The sequence below is a fragment of the Canis lupus genome, chromosome 7 (genome assembly GCF_011100685.1).
Source record: "Canis lupus familiaris isolate Mischka breed German Shepherd chromosome 7, alternate assembly UU_Cfam_GSD_1.0, whole genome shotgun sequence".
Classification (NCBI taxonomy): Eukaryota; Metazoa; Chordata; class Mammalia; order Carnivora; family Canidae; genus Canis; species Canis lupus.
The window spans coordinates 23,269,841-23,287,685 of record NC_049228.1 but is presented as its reverse complement, the minus strand read 5'-3'; the positions used below and the strand labels follow the sequence as shown (position 1 = coordinate 23,287,685).

At 35.3% G+C, this 17,845-nt stretch overlaps 1 protein-coding gene and 1 long non-coding RNA gene across 8 annotated transcripts in view; one reads left to right on the top strand and one right to left on the bottom strand.

Moving 5' to 3' along the window:
- COP1 (COP1 E3 ubiquitin ligase) overlaps positions 1 to 17,845 on the bottom strand; it is a 243,488-nt gene that overhangs the window by 173,148 nt on the left and 52,495 nt on the right. For 4 of the 7 annotated variants that reach the window (XM_038542424.1, XM_038542425.1, XM_038542427.1 and 1 more), the window contains exon 6: positions 13,343 to 13,411. The exons of 1 other annotated variant lie outside the window; for it this stretch is intronic. In XM_038542424.1, the coding sequence (XP_038398352.1) occupies positions 13,343 to 13,411 (69 nt within the window). Of the gene's footprint in view, positions 1 to 2,558; positions 2,583 to 13,342; positions 13,412 to 17,845 lie in introns of all 7 variants that reach the window. 2 more of the 7 variants (XM_038542423.1, XM_038542428.1) reach the window with 1 other exon arrangement.
- Positions 13,037 to 16,457, top strand: LOC111096655. Its single transcript, XR_005362050.1, has 3 exons — positions 13,037 to 13,094; positions 14,090 to 14,184; positions 16,320 to 16,457. It is a non-coding gene; the product is annotated as an uncharacterized LOC111096655 (long non-coding RNA).

Genomic DNA, 17,845 nt, shown 5'->3' with positions numbered 1-17,845 from the left:
AGTGTCAGAACTGAACTGAAATGGGGGACACTCTGTTGTCTCCAGAGAATTAAAGAATTGCTTAGTGGGAAAATCAGTCACACATTTGGTGGCCAGAAATATAAGACAGAGTGATGAATACGGGATGCAAATGTTTCCCTATCAGGCTTCAACGCAAGACAGACACTACAGTACTAAAATAAAATTAAAAAAAAAAAAAGGACAAGAATTTAAAAGCAGAAAGAAGAATTAATCTAAAGTCACTCTTCGGGATCCCTGGGTGGCGCAGCAGTTTGGCGCCTGCCTTTGGCCCAGGGCGCGATCCTGGAGACCCAGGATCGAATCCCACGTCAGGCTCCCGGTGCATGGAGCCTGCTTCTCCCTCTGCCTGTGTCTCTGCCTCTCTCTCTCTCTCTCTCTCTATCATAAATAAATAAAAATTAAAAAAAAAAAAAAAACTTTAAAAAAAATAAAGTCACTCTTCAAATGTGTTTCATAACTGGGAACAGCACGATCTAGAGTAAAAGCATGAATCAGAGTCCAATAATGTTTTAGAAATATTAAGAAAGCTCACAAAGATGAACTACCATTATCTGACTGAAAATTGGTCACTAATTGAGAATGATATCAAAACCACCCCTGTACCATATCCTCATGAGTTTGAAGGTTGCTAAAACTGATAATAAATACAATTGATGGAGAAATGCTTGACATTCAACCCTAAGCCTGTATTAATAACAAGGAAACTTTCAACACAGCATGATGTCCCAAAACCCAAAGAAAGCTTAAAAAACATATAGATTTAAAAAGTAAAATGGGACACCTTGGTGGCTCAGCGGTTGAGCGTCTGCCTTTGGCTCAGGGCATGATCCTAGAGTCCTAGGATTGAGTCCCGCATCAGGCTCCCTGCATGGGGCCTGCTTCTCTCTATGCCTGTGTCTCTGCCTCTCTCTCGGTGTCTCTTATGAATAAATAAATAAAATCTTAAAAAAAAAAAAAAAAGTAAAGTTTGAGAGGCGCCTGGGTGGCTCAGCCAGTGGAGCATCCAACTGGCTGAGTTCAGGTCATGATCACAAGGTTCAAAGATGGGCCCTGGGTTAGGCTGTACACTCAGCACAGGGTCTGCTTGAGATTCTCTCTCACCCTCTCCCTTAAAAAAAGAATTTAAGGGCAATGAGAACACTCTGTATGATACCAGGATGACGGATACATGTCATTACACATTTCCCCAAACCCTCTTGTATAAAACCAAGAGGGAACCCCTAAGTAATCCCTCTCCCTGCTTGCACTCAATCTCCCTCTAAATTGAGGAGGCAAGTGAAGTTTCAGAATCCCAGAAGACTAAAATGTAAAAGAATTCAAAAATAAAGAGCCCCCTTTTACTGACATTTAGTTTGATGCACTTAGGTATCATACTTATTTAACTGACTTGCACTCATGATTTGATAAAATATGCTAAAGTATTTAGTGTTTGAACTTTGTTTTTTAAAAGCTAATATAATTAGAATAAACTGTAGCTCCCAAGACTATTTCAATCATCTGAATAATTAAATCTGAACAAGAGTATTGGCATACTTTCAGAAAAAATTGGGTTAAAAAATGAGTAGCAACATTTTATGTGTATCCGTATATATACACACACACTCGCACAGCACACACAGACACACAATAATGAGCTGCCACTGTATACCTACTACAGAATCCATAATCCAGAACAATGACAATACCCAATGCTGACAAGAAGGTGCAGCAATAGGAACTGTCACTTACTCTGGGCAGGAAAGAAAAACAGTACAACCACTTTGGAAGACAGTTCAGCTTTTTTTTTTTTTTTTTTTTTTAATTCATGAGAAACACAGAGAGAGAGAGAGAGGTAGAGACACAGGCAGAGGAAGAAGCAGGCTCCATGCAGGAAGCCTGATGTGGGACTCGATCTGGGAACTCTAGGATCACACACTGAGCCGAAGACAGATGCTTAACCACAAGCCACCCAGGCGTCCCAGCAATTTCTTTAAAAAGTAAACATAATGTCAGCATACAACTCAGGAGGCATATTCCTTGGAATTTACTCAAAGGAGCTGTAAACTTCTATGTCTACAGAAAACTGTATTTATAGCAGGTTTATTCCTAATTGCTAACACTTAGAAGCAACCAAGATGTCCTTTAGTAGGTAAAGGATAAAGAGAACCACATCCATATAATGGAATACGATTCAGCGCTAAGAAGAAATGGGCTCTAAAACCATAAAAAGACATGGAGGAAACTTAAATGCATATTACTAAGTGAAAAAAACCAATGTGAAAGGCTATATAATATATAATTCCAAGTCTATGATATTCTATGAAAAGGCAAAACCAAAGAAAAAGTAAAGAGTGATTGCTAGGGGCTGTAGGTAGGGAATGGAATGAATAGGTGGAGCACAGAAGAATTCAAGGACAGGACACCTGGGTGGCTCAGTCTGTTAAGTGTCTGCTTTCAGCTCAGATCATGATCCCAGGGTCCTAGGATTGAGCCACTGCATCAGGGCTCCCTGCTCAGAAGGGAGTCTGCTTCTCCTTATGTCCCTCCCCTCCGCTCACCTTCTTCAAGCTTGCATGCTCTTTCTGTGAAATAAATAAAATTAAAAAAAAAAAAAGAAAAAGAATTCAAGGGCAATGAGAACACTATACTAGAATGATGGATACATGTCATTACATATTTCTCCAAACCCACAGAATATACACAACCAACAGTGAACCCCAAAATAAACTAAGGACTTTTGGTGGCTATAATGTGTAGGGTTCATGAATTATAACAAATGTACCCTCTAGTGAGGAATGTTGATAATGGCGGAGGCTCTGATATGTGAGGGCAGGGAAATCTCTGTAACTCCTCTCACTTTTGCTACGAAACTAAAACTTCTGTTAAAAAAAAAAGTCTTTAATTATATATATATACATACACAGACATATACAATTATACTTATTCTAAGTTACTACCAAAAGCAAAGCACATTTAGCCATATGAAGTACAAACTAAAGTCTTACCATACAACCATACCACTACCCCATAAACATATACATAATATCTAAATTCTGTATCAGCAGACAGGCTTAATTATAGGCTTCATTGAATCCTCTGATTGTAACTTTTTTTAAGTTGAGAAGAAAGCATAAAACAAGCAAGACGAAGGAAGGTGGGAGGGAGGGAGGGAGGGAGGGAGGGAGGGGCACTATAGGTGACATATTGAGATGGTTTATGTATAAAAGCAGATGTGGGGGTACCTGGGTGGCTCAGGCAGTTAAGTGTCTTCCTTCTGCTAAGGTCCCAATCCTACTGGGATAGAGCCCCACCTGGGGCTCCCTGCTCAGCAGGGAACTTGCTTCTCTTTCTCCCCCTCCCCACTGCTTGTGCTCACTCACTCGCTCTCAAATAAATGAATAAAATATTTTTTAAAATAAATAAAAGCAAATGTAAATAGATGTCAACATCAGCACTGTGATATTTAAATATAATGTAATACCTATGGCAACCCCAAAAAATCTATATACAGAAATCTACTTAAAATCATTACAAATAAATAAAAATGGGGGCACCTGGTTGCTCAGTCAGTTAACCATCTGCCTTCGGCTCAGATCATGATCCCAGCATCCTGTCCTGGGATCAAGCCCTGCATCAGGCGTCCTACTCAGCAGGTGTCTGCTTCTCCCTCTTCCCTCTGCCCCTCTCCCTGCTTGTTCTCTCTCTCTCAAATAAATAAAATCTTTAATTAATTTTTAAAAATGGAATTCTAAAAAACATTCAAGCAACCCCTAAGAAGAAAACATAAACATAACAAAAACCAAAAGAGAAAAGAAACATGAAACAAATAATAAAATGGTAGGCTCACGTCATAAAATTTACATTAAATGTAAATGGTCTAAATATACTAAGACTATATTTGGCAGAGTTGATAAAAAGTCTCTGCTGTCTATAAGAAACTCAACTCAAATATAATTATTCAGTAATTCATATAACAAGGAAACAAAGCTCAGTAAAAATGCAGAAAATTCTCATGATACATTTAACAAACTTTACATGGCAGCATACAATTGCAGAAAACAAATTCTTTTTCAAACACAAATATTTCAAAATTTAACTAACCACCAGGAACAGTGCAAGTATCATATTCAAAGGAATAAACACAAAGTATTTTCTGACAATATAATTAAAACAAATCAACAACAGAAAGACAACAAGAGGGCAGCTTGGGTGGCTCAGTGGTTTAGTGCTGCCTTCGGTCCAGGGCATGATTGTTGGGACCTGGGATCGAGTCCCGCATCGGGCTCCCTGCATGGAGCCCGCTTTTCCCTCTGCCTGTGTCTCTGCCTCTCTCTCTCTCATGAGTAAATAAATAAAATCTTAAAAAAAAAAAAAAAAAAAAAAAAAAAGACAACAAGAAAATCCTAGCATCCAAGTAATAAATTTACTTCTATATAACCCACAGGCCTAAAAAAAAAAAAAACTATAATGAAAATTAGAAATTCTTTTGAACTAAGAAATAACAAATAAAATACCATACTAAAATCATTAGATGCAACTAAAAGAAAAATTATGGTCTTAAATCCCTATAGTGGGGGAAAAACTGGAATATAATAGTATGTACATACAAGTTAACAAATTAGAAAAGGAACAATAAAATAAAACCGAAGAAAGTGGAACAGTGAAAACTGTAAAGAGCATAAATTAGTAGAGTGGAAAGCAAAAACAAAATAGAGAATATAAGCAATGACAATAGTTGGTTCTTTTAGATAGACTCAAAATTGACACATCCCTGGCAAGAACTGATCAAGAAAAAAAGAAGAAAAGACAAAGCAGCATTAAGCAGAGTCAGAAATGAAAGATATCACTAAAAACTCTGGGGTGGGGTGCCTGGGTGGCTCAGTGGTTGAGTATCTGCCCTTGGCTCAGGTTGTGATCCCAAGATCTTAGGATCGAGTCCCACATCAGGCTCCCAAAAGGGAGCCTGCTTCTCCCTCTGCCTATGTCTCTGCCTCTCTGTGTATGTGTGTCTCTCATGAATAAATAAAGAAAATCTTAAAAAAAAAATTCTGGGGGCATTCAAAACTTAATGTTAAAACCAATATACCAATAAATTTGAAAATTTAGATGAAACTGACAACTAGGGATCCCTGGGTGGCGCAGGGATTTAGCGCCTGCCTTTGGCCCAGGACGTGATCCTGGAGACCTGGGATCGAATCCCACGTCGGGCTCCCGGTGCATGGAGTCTGCTTCTCCTTCTGCCTGTGTCTCTGCCTCTCTCTCTCTCTCTCTCTCTCTCTCTCTGTGACTATCATAAATAAATAAAAATTAAAAAAAAAAGAAAAAAAAGAAACGGACAACTAGAAAAAGAATAACATGTCACAGGTGATATTTTAAACAAAAACTGAGTAAGTAAAACTGCTGTATAACATTTATCCTGTTATTCTAGAACAGAATAAATGATTAAGCACATAAGTGTTGTAGTAACTGAATAGTTAAAAACTTTCTGCAAACAAATAAAAAACAAACAAACAAATCCAGAGACATTCTTCAGTAAAATCTTTCAACGTTCAGCAAAGATATCTCTCCTAGACTATACAAATTCTTCCAGAAAATAGAGAGCACATTCCCAAACTCATTTGATAAAAATAACAATTTTTATAATAAAGGCAAAGCTGGACACGATCAGTGTAAGAAAAAACTTACAGGACGTCACTAATGAAAATAGATGCAAAAATGCAAAATCCTAAACAAAGTATCAGCAAACCAAACAATATAGGAGAGGATATATCAATGCCAAGTTTGGTTTACTCAAGGAATATAAGTAGGGCAAACCACCATCCTGGTGGAGTTTCCTAGCATGCAGAATGTTCAGTCATAAAAATGGAAATATGGCTGGGATGGTTGATCACTCTAGGTGCAAAGTTGATTAATCCTTTAATGTTAAACCAATGTAATTATTTAATTATTCACATTAACAGAATGAAAATAAGTAATTATCATCTCAGATGCACAAAAATTTTGGAGAATACTCAATCCCCACTCACAATTAAAAGGAAAAAAAAGTCCTTTTACTTCCTTGAAAGATAAAAAGTACCTACAAAAAAACCTCCAGAAAACATCATACCTAATGGTGACACGTCGAAAGCTTTCACTTTGAGATCAGCACCAAGACTAGGATGCCCCGCTATCACCACTTCTATTCATCATTGTACCGGACGTCCTAGCCAGCAGAGTAAGACAAGAAAAATAAATAAAAGATATAAGGATCATAAAGAAAGAAACTAAACTGTTATTATTTGCAGGTGACGATGTGTATACAGAAGACATAAAAGAATCTACAAATAAATTATTAGAGTGAGAATTTAACAGGGTTGCTGGATACAAAAAAAACTATCTATAAAAATCAACTGTATTTCTATCTACCAGCAACAAACAGTAAGAAACTGAAATTGAAGACATAGACATTGTTTATAATAGTATAAAAAAATGAAGACCTAAGAACAAATCTAAAACCAAGGTGTGTAAGAATAATATCCTGAAAAATATCAAAATTTTGAAAGACAACCTTAAGGACCTAGTTATAAACAGAGAAATACTACATTCATGGGTCAGAAGACCCAATATTGAATACAAATATACTCTCCCAAATTGATCTATGGAGTCAAAGTAGTCTCAATAAAAAGTCACAGCAGGTTTACCATGGAAAAACCAGGGTGGTTCTAAAATTTACATAGAAATAACAAGTGCCATAAATAGCTGAGAACAGTAACTTAAAGTTCTAGTATTTAATACAATGTATTTCTGCTGAAAAAGATAGACAAATAGACCAGTGAAGCAGAAAAGGTAGCCTAGAAATGGACCTTCACGTATATCGACATATTATACATGACAAAGGTGGTGCTTGAGAGCAATAGGAAAAGGATGGACTTTTTAATGAAGGATGCTTGGACAACTGGATATCCATAGGAAAAACTGCCTATCCCTCACAATATACACAATAGTAAATTCCCAAGCAGATTATAATCTGAAAGTGAAAGATTAAAAAAAATAAAGCCTCAAGCATTTAATATGGCAACATGTCTTCATGATCTCAGGTGGGAAATTATTTACCTAACACAGAAGACACTAATTATAATGGAAAAGACCAATAAATTTAACTTTACTAAAAACAGAAACTTCTGTCAAGTGACATCATTAAGATAATGAAATAACCAGCCCAAGTAGATTAAGAAAATATTTGCTAAAGACAGACAGAAATAGATAAATAGATGGGACAAAGAATTTTTTATCTAGAATATATAAACAACAAACCATTAAGAAAATCAACTAAATAGAAAAGATGCAAAAAGCTTTTAAAAAGTACTTTACGCATACACAAATAACTAAAATGGCCAAAAAAAAACAGAGTATGCTCAACCTCATTAGGAATTAGGGAAATGCAAATTAAAACCACAAAGAACAGCAATACATACAAGATTAGCTAAACTGAAAAGATCTATTATGATACCAAGTATTACCAAGAATACAGTACAATAGAAACACACATACAAACCCTGTAGAAGAGTAACTAATAAAATTACTTAGGAAAAGTTTGTTATCTACTAAAGATGAAGAGATATATGTCCTATGACTCACCAATTCCACTCCTATATACATACAATAGAAATATATGCATACATACATACATACATACATAGGTACAAATACAAGATAGTAGCATTCTTTGTGAATAGACCAAAATGAACCCAAAAATCCATTAACCACAAAAATGGAGTACATTCAATTAATAAAATACTATACACAAAATTAATCAATGACAGCCATATACAACAATATGGATGAACCTTAACGAGTCAAAGAAAAACAACCAACATTACATGCTACAGAAATAAATCTACTGAAGTTTTAAAAAGTGGCTTATAAATACTTAGGCATTAAAAGAATAAAGAAACACAGGAAGGTGATAAATATCAGAATACTGACCACATAATACATAGGGAGAAAGCTGTAAGCTGGAAAAGTTATGCAGTAACTCAGAAGTCCCAGCAATTATCTTATCTGTTTAGTCAGGATAGTTGGTTACATGGATGGTCACTCTACCATAAAGTTTTTAACTATAAATTTGTCTTATGGGTTTTTCTGTGTTTATTTCACATAAAAACACTATAAAATTAGCTCATTGGAATTCCAAACAAAACCGAAAGGAAACCAAGACTTACCAAAACTATCCTATTACAGTACATTGCACAGGTACCAGAAATGTCCAGAAGTATATTTTAAAATTAAGTCAAATTAAATATAAGGCAATTGTATAAATCCGGATACACATTTGGCTTTTACAAGAAACTCAAAGCCCCTCTGTTCAGACTATGAAGAATAACACTTAAATACATATAACTTATTAAATGCTGTGGTAGGTAGAATTTACGATAGCCTCCAAGATCCCCACTTAGTATTCACACCCTCATGTAATTCCCCCTCTTGGTGTGGGCTGGATTTAATGATTTCCTTCTAATGACCAGAAAATAGCACATATGCTAGGATGTAACTTCCAAGGTTAAGTTACAAAAACTATACAACTGCTATCTTCAAAATGTTCTTGCTTGCTTGTTCCCTCTGAGAGAAGCCTACAATCATGGAGAAAGCTACCTGTGGAGAAGCCCTTACGGCAAGAAATAGGTATTCCTATCTAACAGCAAATGGGTGAGCTTGGAAGGGTTTCTACCCTGGTCAAACCTTTTTTCCTTTTTGTATATTTTTTAATTGGAGTTCAATTTGCCAACATATAGCATAACACCCAGTGCTCATCCCGTCAAGTGCTCCCCTCAGTGCCTGTCACCCAGTCACCCCAACCCCTCACCCACATCCCTATCCTGGTCAAACTCTGAGGTCACTGCTACTCTGGCCAACACCTTGATTCTACCAACAACTGGTAGAAATGCTGAGCCAAGGCACTCAGTTACACTGCACCGTAATTCCTGTTCCAAGATATTAACTGTTTAATGTTTTAAGTCATCAAATTTGAGCATAACTTGCTACACAGCAATCGATAACTAATGCAAATGCCTATTATGTGCCCTTCTCTTAATATCTGAAAAAGGGTCAGTAGGGGAAAACACAAAATAACACAAAATAAAAATTAAATGTAAAATTCTAATAGCCCTAAAGTACTAGCAAGATGGGATAGATATTGGAGTAAATATGTATCTTAAATTTATGCAGATTGAACTTCTTAGATTGGTATATATCAATATCTAAAAAAACACTTATCACCCCCCGCCCCCAAAAAATAAGTCTAAGATCACAAGTTAATTTCCAATGTCTGAATGTTAATCTTAGGAAAATACATTCAAAAGTTATCAGCCTGTATTTTGTTTGAATAAGTTCAAATATAAATTATACAACAGAAGACTTCTAACAACAATATTCATTTGGAGGATTAAGCATGCAAATACTTTGTAATATATCCAAGAAAATATAATTACTCACTGCGTTCTGTATTCACTAAATTATGAGATATTAATCAACTAATTCTCTAAAATTTGTGGGGGGGTTTTTTGCGAGAAGAAAAAAAATATATATGTGCCCAAGGGGGAGGGAGACAATGAGAAGAAGCAGAGGGAGAAAGAGAATCTCAAGCAGGATCCTCACTGGGCATGAAGCCTGACACAGGGCCTTGATCTCACAATCCAGATATCACAACCTGAGCCAAAATCCAGAGTCAAAGGTAACGGACTGAGCCACCAAGGCGCCCCTAGGCTAAAGTTTATTACAATTAGAAAGCACTACTGTACCTGACTCCAATTATGAAGAAATTTATGAAATTCAATCAAAGTAACTGTTACATTTTTAGTCTGTGAACCTAGTAATAAATTTTCAGATTTGTAAAACTTTGTTAACCTAGTTCCTCAGATTCTCTTGTATAATTAAACCTAAAATACTCAAAATCACTCAATCATGGGTACATTAAAAAAAAGAAAACCAAAATGTATTCATGACAATATAATCAGTGCACAAAAAAGGCACCAATATCCAGAAGTACTTAGAACTAGTGTACTTCTTGGTTAAACTGCCCACTATTAAAAAATATGGTTCAAGGGTGAAAGGAATCATTCAATCACAAGGATCAAATTAAAATCAAGCTGTAAAATTCTACAGCACAATTAACCCACACATTTAATGACAAAAATATAGAAACACTGATACTAAGAGGTCTATGATCAAAAGCAGTATCTTAGAAGGTATTATTCCAGGCCAACAGTCACCACATCAGAAAGAGAACAAATTAAACTCGTGAGGAAGAGTTATTTACTTGGAAACAACTTTCTGGGCAGCCCAGGTGGCTCAGCGGTTTAGCACCGCCTTCAGCCCAGATTGTGACTCTGGAGACCCGGGATTGAGTCCCCCGTCTGGCTCCCTGCATGGAGCCTGCTTCTCCCTTTGCCTATGTCTCTGCCTCTCTCTCTCTCTCTCTCTTTCTCTCTCGTGCTCTGTGTCTCTCACAAATAAATAAATAAAATCTAAAAAAAAAAAAAAGTTTGGAAACAACTTTCTATCAATCTCTCCCATTTCTGAACATGCTGTCATAGCTTTTGTTCCAAATGATCTTTTCAAGGATGTTTCTATTGCAAATATTCTGGCAAGACAGAAATAGTTATTTTTTCCAGGACAGAGAGTAGATTTGTTTTCTGATCAATATGATAAAAATAGGATCTCCCTAAAAGGCAAAGACTAGACAGGTTTTCCAGCAAATCCCTTTAAAAGACTAGAATTTCCTAAGCTGAGAGTTCCTTAGTTGTTACATAAATCCACTGTTAGGTGCATGCAGCACTCACCTGAGCCCCTCTCTACATCGCCCCCGTGGGACTTGAGGGACAGAGATAAGATGCAAATATGCAGCGGGCATGCCAGATGTGCTGTAATAAAGTCCTCTATCTCCAGCCCAGAAGTCTCATGTAACCAACAGCACAAATAAAACTGTGACAGGCTTATTTGTCAGCTTGCTAACAGGGTATTAACCTCAGAATCTTCAGGGTTTTTTAGTTATATACTATATCCTTATTACCTGAGACATTTTCAAATCTTACAATTTTGTTGCATTTTTTAAAAGATTTTATTTATTTATTCATGAGACACAGAGAGAGAGAGAGAGAGAGAGAGAGAGAGAGAGAGAGAGAGAAAAGCAGAGACCTAGGCAGAGGGAGAAGCAGGTTCCCTAAGAGAGTCTGATGTGGGACTCGATCCCAGGATCACAACCTGAACCAAAGGCAGACACTCAACCACTGAGCCACCCAGGCACTCTTGTTGCAAGTATTAATAGATCTCCAGAAAAGCAGTGAAAAACCTTAGGGGCTAATAAAAACCTTAAATAATTCAGGACAGAGATAATGACCAGCCATTTAATTTAACCCTCAGACATCCTCATATTTCAACTGTACACTTAACGGAGTCATTTACTCATTCATTATGAGATTTTTTTTTAAAGATTTTATTTATTTATTCATAAGAGACAGAGATGGGAGGAGGGGCAGAGACAGAGGCAGAGGGAGAAGCAGCACCATGCAGGGAGCCCAACATGGACTGGATCCCGGGTCTCCAGGACCATGACCTGGGCTGAAGGTGGTGCTAAACCGTTTAGACACCCAGGCTGCCCCCACCCCCCCGGTTTTTTTAAGACATTATGAGATAATCTCATGTACTTAAATCCCACTTCCAATGAGTTCGAAGTCTAAGGCAGAATGAAGTATATGCAAGTATTGTAAAACCATTTCACATTCTGTTTTAACGTTGGGAAGTATGTATGGAATATAAAAAATTATCACTTTTCCAAAGAATTTTCTATACCAAAAAGATGTTGAGTGTACCTCTTTTAATTTCCATATATAACATTTTCAGCTTTGCTACTCAAAGTGTAGTCCAAGGACCAACGACATCATCACCCAAAGCTTGTTAGAAATGAAGATTATGGGGCACCAAAACATACACCCTTTTTTTTTTAAAGATTTTATTTATTTATTCATGAGAGACACAGAGAGAGAGGCAGAGACATATATAAAGGGAGAAGCAGGCTCCTTGCAAGGAGCCCGATGCAGGACTCGATCCACGAACTGGGATCACACCCTGAGCCAAAGTCAGATGCTCAACTGCTGAGCCACCCAGGCATCCCCAAAACATACACCCTTAATCAGAACTAAGATTCTAACAAGATCTTCAGGTGATACTTATGCATACCAAAATTTAAGAAGTACCCACCCAAAAAGAAAAAAAAAACTTGAAAGGAATAAATTTTACACTTGATCTTAGCCAAAAGGCTAAGAAGCAATATTGAGGAATAAATTTTAAATTTATACTGAAGCTATGCTTTTAATAGACATATTAAAATCACAATTATTAGCTCAGCAAAACTTAAGGATAAGAGAAAAAGTCATAAACCATATAAAGAAAAGCTATTAATATCACAGTACAGAAAAATCCAATTTGAATAAGAAAAAGTTAAAACTAGACATCATAAATAATCAAAAAGGAGGGAAATACCAAACTAAGATAATGTAAAGGTTCTGACAATGTAGACTAACAGTACTTCATCAAAATAAAAACACATCTCTCATCTTTTTATTTTCAAAAATAATAGCCTAGAATTTAGCGCATTATAGATGTTACATACATTTTTTAATGATTAAAAAACATCATAATCAGACAACTTAAAATAAGAATATAAGAGATTTGTGACTGTTAGGAATTTAAATATAAAACTATTCTCAAAGTTATATTAGCATTCTCCCCATAACAAAGGAATTTTATCTTTGATTTTTCCCATATTCTGTGTAAGTGTGAAATGACTGAGGAATTTTATGAACATTAAATTAGAACATTCTGAGTATAAGGTTATTAATTTAAAAAATTATCTTTTAGCTAGCTATCCTTCATGGCTTACAGTTCCCAGGTTGTAAATAGGTAACTACTTTCGACTTGTATTTTCCCCCAGCATGCATTTTTGCATACCTAAGACTCTACCTAAGACTTTATTATCTAAAGTTTCCTAAATTCTCTTTGCAGGGTGAAGGGTAGGCTGTCATTTGATAATTCTATTTTCTGTTCTTTATCCCTTTGAGGTAAGTCATTGTATTCAATCCTACAGAAAACTTTTCAGTACTTCTCCAAAAAGGGGTTTTAAAAATATCAAGTTCTAAGGTGAAAGAAGGTATAATAACAAAGAGTTAAAAACCACCTACAACTAAAATGCTTTTTAAATGTTTAAATAAACGTTCTAGCATGAAATGCCTTTACAAAAATGGGGGAAAATGGAAATAGTCAGCAATAGTAAATGAAACATTAGGTAAAACATACAAAATAATAATACCTCTCTCTTATTTCTTCTTGCAACCTTGAGGAATTCCATAAGGATCTGTAGTTGGGCTGCATGTGATTCCTATAATAGAAAATTATAATTGTTCTTTTAAAAATATAACTATGAGTTCCATATTATCTTTAACACCACAGTATAACCAGTATGAAGCAACTTCATGCATCCATTTAAGTTGGCCTATTCCTTCTATTTAATCCATTTCGCTGTTTACTAAATGGCATTTTTTAAAGCAAGCCATTTTCCCCAAAACTAAAACTAATTTTAAAAAACAGGTGTTTTAAATTACATTCTTCATCTACCATGCTGGGAAAACTACTTATGGGAAATGGCAATTCTATTATCTGTCCTAGCTTTCTCTTCCAACCAAACTAACAGAATATCAAAACAAAAATCACAGTGGAATCACGGTAGTTCCTAGACACTAAAATCACGTTCTCCGTAAGAATTTCATTTGCAGGGTTATGAATAAGAAACATAGTAAATGAGAATGAATCCATACCTTTCAGAAATTAAACTTACTATTTGTGGATATTACCTACTCATACAGATGTGAGGATATATTTCCATAGAAAACTTCAGTCAAAATTCAAACATTTAAAAACATAACTTTTAACATAATCAAGTAGTAGAAGTAAATAACCCAAATCAGTAAGTGAAACAAACATGTAACAGATAAAAGATAACTTTAAGCTTGACATTTTCTGGATATAAATATTTATCCTTTACTGTTAAAATTCACAGAAAGAACAAGGAATTCCAGATGAACCTGATGAATGAACATATGTAAAAAGAATTATCAAAAGCTAAAAATGGAATGAGATGGCTTATAATCAAAGGTAATTCTAATTCCTTTATATTTGAAAAGAAGAATAATGCCCAGTAAATCACTTCCAAATCAAACAAAAATAAATAATGATGATTAATAAAAGTTTAATTTACCTTGCTATATATGCAAGAGAATTATCTGGGGCATTTGTTGAAATAAACACAGGATAGGAATCTTTGTTTAACAAGTTCCCAGATGATAAGAATAAGCCAATCAAAATTTGAAAATCACTAAGATATTACACATACCAAAAAGGCAAGGCCACCCTACTGCCAGAGTCTAACCCCTTTGAGGAGAGAGAATGAATCTTTATTTCTTAAAGGGTAAGAGGCAAAATAGGTCAATGACAAGTCAAGACACTAAGAACAAGGGAAAACAAAAATGAAGTGACAATCACATTAGGATTTTTTTTTTTTTAAGATTTTATTTACTTATTCATGAGAGACACAGAGAGAGAGAGAAAAAGGCAGACACACAGGCAGAGGGAGAAGCAGGCTCCATGCAGCAAGCCCAATGAGGGACTCGATCCTGGGACTCCGGGATCATGCCCTGAGCCGAAGGCAGACGCTCAACCTGTGAGCCACCCAGGAGTCCTTATCATGAAAATTTAAAAGTGATCTGTTTTCCGCAAAACAAACTGGTATTTACTGGACCTTAGGTACATTTCTGAAAAGTAAGGTAAACCATCACACAGAACAAACTCACAGAGGCTCTCTGTCCCAACAATGATGACAAATATCTTCTGCATCTTTCTTATAACGTTTTTTTTTAATATTTATTTATTCATGACAGACAGAGAGAGAGACAGAGAGAGAAAGAGAGAGAGAGGCAGAGACACAGGCAGAGAAGCAGGCTCCATGCAGGGAAGCCGACATGGGACTCGATCCTGGGTCTCCAGGATCACACCCAGGGCCCAAGATGGCACTAAACCGCTGGGCCACTGGGGCTGCCCTCTTATGACTTCTTTACACTGATTATCTAGAACTGTTTACAGATTATTTGGATGGAGAGCAAAGACATCGTTATACAAAAAGAAACATACATAGCTAACACTATTAATTCATTTGCAAAGGATGTGCACAAACTACTTTCAAAATACTAAGTTTGAATACTTCATTTCACTCTATCAACAACACAGGTAAATAAGGTAAGAATGCAACCGATTTGTAGAAAGAAGGAGAAAAAAAACCCCAAAGCCTCAAGCTCAAAGGAAAATGGAACCAATTAAGTACTCTAGGAATACAATTCAGAAAATGGCATCCCTTCTGTAATTTAATTCCTTTAAAAGAATAATTTCAAGAATGGGAATAAATGGCAAGTTTCTGAAACCATAATTTCCTATGTAAATATAAAAGAATACATAAAAGAAATAGATGATTTTAAAATACACTTTTTTAATGGGAATAAAGCCAATTTTATCAAAATAAAATAGTCATATATGTTTTGTTAGAACTGTCTCAGAAACTGAAAAGTAATCCTTTAAAGTCATTTAACCCACTATAAAAAGTAAAAGTATTAAGGAGTTAACTCTCTAAGCATTTCTTACATTGCAAAAGCTTCCATAAATGATATGATCATTTAGCCTAATTATCTCATTTTCAAATGACGAAACTGGAATAAAAGTGAAAAGAAACACAGAATAAAAATACATATATTTAAAATCTCATTCTCCACTCTTAGTGCTCTTTGCAATATAGCAAGTTTTATCACCTTTGTCCCATCTGGTTTACAGTCAATTGTCTCAAAAGACAGCATATGTCTGCCATCTGAAAAGGAATATGCTTCAATTTTTTTCTTAAGCACTGGTTTTCTATATTTTTCTAATCTTTTCTGCAATTAATTTTTCTAACCAAAAATCACATCTCCACTATGAAAACAGAAGCAATGTTGTGGTGACAGCCCAATATACTTAAACATGTAAATTCTGCAATTAACTCTTCATATCCCAATTCCATACCCTTCTGATACCAGCTTCGGGATAACCTTTCAACTGCGTAAAAAATACACTTGCCAGACCTATGAAAAGATGTAGTCTAACTTGCCTTTATATTATTTCATTATAAATGAATAATATAGGCCTTATGAGCTTAGATACCATTAGTGCATCTTCCCAAGAACAGTTAACTCTAAGTAATTTCTCAACAGGAGGGCAACTGGAATTTTGAGGAAGAAATGCTTCCTTGAATAAATTTTTCCAACTACAATAATACAGGTATGGTATTTAGGAATAAGAAGTAAAAACAAAAGTTGAAAAGACTGCTTCTAGGAGTTAATATTAAGGATAAGGAGTAATAATGTAGCTGAGGACTGCTGAATTTTTGCTATAAATGTTGTAAGATTGTTTGAATTTGTAGTTACTTTACTTAGATTTTGTTTTTCAAAAGAAGGAAAAGGAAAAGGGTGCAGGGGGAAAAAAACAGAAGACAAGGAAAAACTTTCCAGGTGTGTCAGGAAGTCAAAAGTTCTGGGATTCTAACCTAAAAACCCTGTAAAATCTTATGAATGTCTCCCCTACCAGGCTTCAGATTTTTTTCTCTATGAAACAAGCAGGTAAAATGTCACAAATGAGAGTCAAGTTGCCGTACTACACAAACGTTACTATTATTTGATCATTTTTCTCTATCAATATATTGTTTCCTTAAAGTTGTCCAAAAAATTCTAAAGGATATGCACATCTGGTATAATGACTAGCTATAACAGCCTTCAACAGCTGAGGATACATGTAGATATCTGAAAGCATATGTGGACAAATGGTTTTAAGGGAATTAATTCCCAAATTCTCAACCTCCAATATTCATCTTGTAAAACTGATCTGTTCATCAGACATCATTCCATTTCTAAATTCCAACCTCTTCTTTGAAAATTTCTTTCTATTCTTTAATGGAGTTTAAAAATAGGTGGTAGGTGAAGGAAAGATATATCTTTTACCCTCCCTGAAATTTACCTTGATACAATATCTGGGGTATGAAAGTCTCTGGTACAGCAAAATAAAGAAATATAAGATATTGCTATTTTTAAAAAAGCTAATTACTTTAAGACTAGATAACAAATCTTTTTATAAAATAGCAAATCTTGGGGCACCAGGTGGCTCAGTGATTAAGAATGTCTGCCTTTGGCTCAGGTCATGATCCAGGGGCCATGGGATTGAGTCCTGAATAAATCCTGCTTCTCTCTATACCTATCCCTGTGTCTCTCATGAATAAATAAATAAAATCTTTAAAAAAATAAAAATCTTGTGGCAACTGAGTGACTCAGTTAAGTATCCAATTTGTGATTTTAGCTCAGGTCATGATCTTGTGGTTGTGAGATGAGGCCTTCACTGGGCTCTGAACTCAGTGGGAAGTCTGCTTGAGATTCTCTCCCTCTGCCCTTCCACCAACTCACATGATCACTCTCTTTCTCCAATAAATAAATAAATACTATAAAATAAAAAATGACAAATCTTTTAAACAGTAATTACTCTAAATAAAGACTAAATAACAAATCTTTTTACAAGTAGTTTCCAGTTCTTTGTGTTGAACAAAATAAAGATTATGAACCAAAAACTGACACACAGAAGATAAAAATTTAAATCCATAATCATATTAGTAAATTAATATACCTCTCTGCACTGGAAAGGTTTTAAATTTGAAAATTTTTTAATAAAAATTGTTAAACAGAAGATACAAACA